The sequence below is a fragment of the Solanum stenotomum genome, unplaced genomic scaffold (assembly GCF_019186545.1).
Source record: "Solanum stenotomum isolate F172 unplaced genomic scaffold, ASM1918654v1 scaffold33098, whole genome shotgun sequence".
NCBI classification, from domain to species: Eukaryota; Viridiplantae; Streptophyta; class Magnoliopsida; order Solanales; family Solanaceae; genus Solanum; species Solanum stenotomum.
Window position 1 is genome coordinate 378 of NW_026032265.1, and position 6,173 is coordinate 6,550.

Consider the following 6,173-nt stretch of genomic DNA (forward strand, 5'->3'; position numbering starts at 1 on the left):
AATATATCAAATTTTATAATACGACTCTGTTGAAGTCTGGTAACATGCGTTTTTATATGTATCAACTTGTTTTTATTATGTATCATTACTTGTTGTGTAGTGTCATTTAGTGTTTTTATTTATGTATCATAATATATATCATTATAAATAGTATGTGTTAATTTTGCAATCAATCAAAGTGGTTATAAAAAAGGTACCATTAATAATATATCATACAGGGCATCCTTCTGTATAATGTCATATAACCATTATAATGATTTCACTTTTCTTTTGGAAAGAAAGTACAAGTTCTTCTGTTGTGACCTTCTTGTCCACATTGTCCACAACAATTTGTGTTCACTGTAATCTTTTCATCCGCATTCTTTTTTCTTTTTTTTCTTGGTCGTCCAGCTAATCGTCTGTATCTAGGTGGATACACAGTTTCAGCTACCACATCCTCAGGAGCTGACCAATCTTCCTTATCTGGCATTGGAACCATTGGAATCTCATATGTTTTTGCTAATGCATCAGGCTTGTAGTAATCAGAGCAATATGGATGCATATCTTTAACATTCTTTTCCTTTAAACAACGATTGCATGTGCGCAAGGTATCTCATCTAGTTGAAATCTTCCACAAGAACATACTTTCCGCTCAAGACAAACAATGTATCTTCTTCCAGCTTCATAAATCGAGAAAATAAATTCAGATGATGGAACAACCTGCGTACATTAAAAAAGTCACCTATAAAATGATTTCAAAGAAATCATGTTCAAACAGCAGAATGATACACCGAATTAGATACATACAATATAAAATAATGTATCATGACACATACCTCCATCTTCGAACTTTTAGATGCATTTATAATCAATACCTCCTCAAATCTTCTCCCCAATGTGTCCTTTGTATAAGAGGCTATTTCTCTGTTTTTGCAATGCCAAGAACCAAATAGAATTCTAACTTCTTCCAAGAATTCTAATATAGACAATTGTCGTGCTTCAACAAGACAACCATTGATACATTCCGCAATGTTCGAAGTCATCATTCTACCTCTATTTACTGTTGAATGAACTCTCGACCACTTCTCATACCCTGCATCCTCAAGGTACTCCTTAACCCTGTGATCAATTTTATCAACCTTAGCCATCAATTTATCAAAATCCTCCTTTCTGTATGCCTTGGCCATAGAGTAAAATAAATCACTTGGGGTGTTTCTGCTCCTTTTGAAGTTTCCACAGACATTCTTCCAAAGATGCCATATGCATGCATAATGAGGTACATTTGGGAACACAATCCTTACACTTTTCATAATACTCTCATTCCTATCTGATACAACACACATTTCTTCGCGCTCGCCAAATGCATTTTTGAATTGTTCGAAGAACCATGTCCACGAACAATCATTTTCAGTGTCCACAACACCATATGCCAATGGAAATATGCAACCTAATTACAAAGCAACACATATTATTTCATTTGATACATAACATCTACAAACACCTCACAACTATGAAAAATATATACCTGCCCCATCAAGTGTGCTTGCTGATACAAATGTCCCTTTGTAAGCTCCTCCCAGATGTGCACCATTGACAACAACTATTGGTCTGCAGTAATCGAACCCCCTAATCAATGGTCTTAAGGCTACGAACAGATACATAAATTCATCTTCCTCAGTCTTTTGCATCCTTATATAAGAATTTGGATACACAGTATTTAGCATGTCTATGTATCTCGGCATCTGTCTATATCCAGCCAATGATTTACCCCTTATCATTTCTAGTGCACGTTCTTTAGCACGCCATGCATGCTGGTAAGATATTTGAACCCCATAGAATTTTCTAATATCAGCAATTCTATCTTTCGGAGTATGAATTCTTTTATGGTTGACCAATTTGGGAGCAGTCACACCACTTACAAACCCGATTGTTGCTTGGACTTTGGTTAGTACCCTATCCCGCATTGGACACGTATGTTCACTATTGAAGTATCTAACTTTGAAAACATTAGATTTTTTTCTGCAGGAAGCCTTCATAGTCCAGCCACATTCATCCGAAAAGCATACCAACACATAACTGTACAATTTTCTTCATCATATTAATACATATAGCAGTTACATGATATAATATATAAAACACTAATGTTCAAAGTAACCAAAGAATGATGTACATTAATGTATTAACAATTTTCAAAGACCAACACGATTAATGTAGTGTATTTTTTGTATCACGTATCACAATTTTTTGGAATGTTTCGGCTACATGATTATTTACTGTTTCAACAGTATTATCTTAACGTATCAACAGTGTTAACTCAATGTATCAATATTATTAACGACCAACACAATTATTTTTTATCACATTCAAAAATAAATAAATAATGAATCATGTATTACAAGATGACGGAATGTATCGGCAACATGATTATTGCGATTAAATTCTTTAATGTTTAAACAGTCTAATCTGAACGTATCAACAATATTAACTTAATGTATCAACAAATAGTGTATCATTATCAATCTACCCCAAATCATATTCAATGAACTAAACAAAAAATCAAAATCAATGACTTTCTAATTAATAATGTATCATACATTAAAACAAAATAATGGTATCACCATTTATAGATCTAAAGAATCCAAACACAGTTCTTCACAAAACAAATCAAATACTTACATACCTTTGTATATCAGATCTCTTTACTTTGCAATTGAAGTTGTTCTTTATCTTATATTTCGCCATCACATCGACGAGTGTTGCTTTATCCTTATATAATTGACCTGTCTTCACCTCTATACTATTTGAATTAATTATGTAATTTGTAACTTCCAATTCTGGAATGTAATACGAATCACAAATTCTTGATTCAACCACCGCAAGAGCTTCTGTATCATGTGTTGTGCCTTCTACACACGTAATTTCTCCGCATGTTCCATCAAAATTATGTACATCACTGCCAATCTTTTCATTTGTGTCAATGCATAATGGATACATTGCAAATCNGAGTTTGAAAAAATGGAGGGGGATAATACACTTATGCATATGGTGAACAATTTCACACTTAAGTAATTGAGTATGCTTTGAATATAGTATCAGACTCTTCCATTATATGAAATGGAACCGTCTGTTGACATTATTTTTTTATAAACTAGACTATATATATGCAATGGAGAGCTTGGTTCTAGATACTTTTTAAACTTTACATTTAATCTTGCTAGCTATCCTGTAACAAGTATTTAAAGGAGTTCATATATGATTTCAGATATTCCAAAGAAGCAGCACATTAAATAGACTCCAATAAGTTTAAACAAGTAAACACACAATTATTTACATTATGTTAATTTAGTAAACTGAATTATAATCTATCAAGCATATGAATTAGATCAGTAAGCACTTCATCTGAAGCATGCATCATTATATAGGTATAAGCACATTGAAACTACAAAAAATATTAATATAAATAAGATTAAAATATAGAGGTTGGTGTAAAAAGAAACAAATTGAGAGGAAAATAAAATAGCTTAACTACATATTTGTAGATGTAAGACATCTTTTCGAATTTTAAACAAATAATCATTTCCATGCTTCCGCAAGAAGCAATAATTCATCACAATCTACTCTAACAACATGGTTAAACATAAAAATAAAAACAAAGATAGAGATCTAAACTGACATTGCAAAGAACATAAAAACGGATACGACCACAGAATAAACTCCCAATCACCAAGCAAAATAACAAAATTTGCATCAACATAAGCTTATTGCAACTATGTTATAGCATGCATGTACTAATTAAATTAAATTTAAAATATAATACCTTAGTTGATCATCCCAAATAGAGTAACATCGAGGAAAAATAGAGTTGAAGAAGACATCACCTGATAAATTTTAAAAAATTAACTCCACGACAAGAAGTTGATGCATGCTAATACTCTTCAATCGAAGTTCTTATTACAATTCAATAAAATGAAGAAAAAAATGAACTCACCATTTCACGAAACATACAATTGTTGACGGAACGACTCTAGATCTAAATACAATTTCAATCAAAATCTTATTTCCAGTGTGATACCTGCTTGAACAAAGTCTTTCTTTCTAATTTGAATGTTCGAATGTTGAAATGAGAATTCTTTTTACCAAAGTTATGTTGATGAGATTCAAATTAGAGATTTCGTTCTTCCAAGAAACTTTACAAGAAAAAATTAACAATTACAAAGAACCCAATTGAGAAAGGGTAACAGAAGAATATAAAGAAAACAAAGGAACACTTACATAATATGAAAAGGCACACATGAGCTTAGAGATGACGGATCTAGCTCTGACCGGTGACGATCTAAACAGGAAGCTCACTTTCCTAATCTCAAAAATCATATTCCATTGGTGCATGTTTGGTCTCCTTCCACAATTTAGATAGATCCATATTTTTTAAGTTTTCATTTTTTTCTTATTTTCTACTACCTGACGTTTTTCTCCAACTTTTTGTTTCCATTTTTTGTTATTCAATAAATTGGCCCATGGCCATTTTGTTTAATTAAAAATAAAGAAAGAAAGATGGAAATATTGAAATGTGCTACATTGAAGTCTTACTATACTATCAAGGCACGCTAATCAATATACCTAAAAAGTTGTATTTTTTTATTGTACTTCCTCTATTTTATACCTCCTTCGTCAACTTTTAATTATCATATTTAGTTTTTCAAAAGTCAATTTGATCAATTTTCAAAGTAAAATAAGATTACATTAATTCGATATTTTAAGAAAAATATTTGTATATTCCAAAACTATACAAAAAGTACTACAAATAGCCATATATGCATATTAATATGATAAAAGAATATATCGTAAATTGTTAGTTAAAGTTCTTATGTTTTACTCTAAAAAAAGAACATGACAATTAAAAGTGGACAGATGGAGTATTTGTTTATTATTATACTAAATATAATTGTTGCATATTAATTTATCATTATACTAAATATAATTAATTTATATTAATTGATCACCTTACTAAATCAATAAAACTTTAGTAACTTTTTTTTACTACTCTTGCAATTGATTTTATTTTTGAAAATATTCATATTTGTTTGTATAATTCACAAGAAGTATTTTAAGGTGTGAATTAGAAAAATCATCTTCTTATTTATGTTTTTTAAGCACCGTAAAAAATTAATAGTGATCAACTAATATGAGACGAAAGGAGTATTTCACGTACACAATACTTTATTAAATATTATTTTATATTATATATTAATATAAGTGGCTTATGTTTATTATGAAAATTATAAAAACATTACTGTTGGGACCACAAAACAACTTTATATTGTGATTAAAATAATTTCAAAATATTATATACTGTTTTTCATTTAATCTTTTGTTTATTTAATTTTTGTTGATATTTATATTTCATATAAAATATAACTCAATATATGTTTTTTTTTTCATTTTAATATATCCGCGCAACGCGCGGGTACGTATACTAGTTATATATTAATTATAAATGCGTAATCCACTAATTATCCATCTTAAACTTTTTTTTGATGATCCTATGTTTGAAATGAACTCAAAAGATATAACATTATAGTTAATGTATTTTCTGTTCGAAATTAACTCAAAAAGTATTACATTATAATTAATACATCTCCTGTTCAAAATTAACTCAAAAAGATATTACATTATGGTTAATGTACATGGTGCGTTGAAGACACATCCTGAAGTTTTTTTTGTTTTTTTGGATAGTCACAACAACATAGGTGATTTTTTATCGTCTTACTTGATTAATTTGATGTTAGTTAGTCTCTTGTTTAACAACCCATTGTGAATTCCCTGTTGTGAATTCGTTGTTGCGTGGGTTAGTTTGGTGGTTGTGTTAAATGGTGGAGATATAAACTGCTTAGTGAGGTAAATGCTATATAACGAAGAGGATTGCTTTAAATGCTATATCTAATCCAGTCTTTGTTTCTATACCCTGTTTCTACTCCTGTTTTCTGATAGTCACAACAACATACAATTTCAAATAGCTTCTTCTTAGTTACTGCAGGTGAATTTTTATCATCTTACTTAAAATCCATTGGGTTGATTAATTTGATGTTAATTAGTCTGTTTCCTCTCTGGTGTAACAATTCATTGTATGATGTTGTGAATTCCTTGTTGTGTGGGTTAGTTTGGTAGTTGTGTTAAATTGTGGAGATATAAACTAA

The 6,173-nt window shown here is 30.1% G+C and overlaps 1 protein-coding gene and 1 pseudogene across 1 annotated transcript; both read right to left on the reverse strand.

The window, feature by feature from the left end:
* Positions 1-259: 259 nt before the first annotated feature.
* On the reverse strand, positions 260-1,166 carry LOC125852237 (uncharacterized; annotated as a pseudogene).
* A 119-nt stretch (positions 1,167-1,285) lies between these two features.
* On the reverse strand, positions 1,286-2,973 carry LOC125852236 (uncharacterized). The gene is made up of 3 exons (XM_049531968.1): positions 2,660-2,973; positions 1,509-2,055; positions 1,286-1,426 (listed from the first exon to the last, which is right to left on the reverse strand). The coding sequence occupies exons 1-3, from the start codon at positions 2,971-2,973 to the stop codon at positions 1,286-1,288; spliced, it is 1,002 nt and encodes a 333-aa protein (XP_049387925.1).
* Positions 2,974-6,173: the final 3,200 nt, after the last annotated feature.

What these genes read in the sequence shown, in the direction of transcription:
- LOC125852236 (XM_049531968.1), bottom strand. Translation starts at nt 2,973, where the DNA reads ATGTATCCATTATGCATTGACACAAATGAAAAGATTGGCAGTGATGTA. An exon ending in AAGAGATCTGATATACAAAG is followed by an intron (nt 2,056 to 2,659) that starts GTATGTAAGTAT and finishes AAAATTGTACAG; the next exon opens with TTATGTGTTGGTATGCTTTT. An exon ending in CAGCAAGCACACTTGATGGG is followed by an intron (nt 1,427 to 1,508) that starts GCAGGTATATAT and finishes CTTTGTAATTAG; the next exon opens with GTTGCATATTTCCATTGGCA.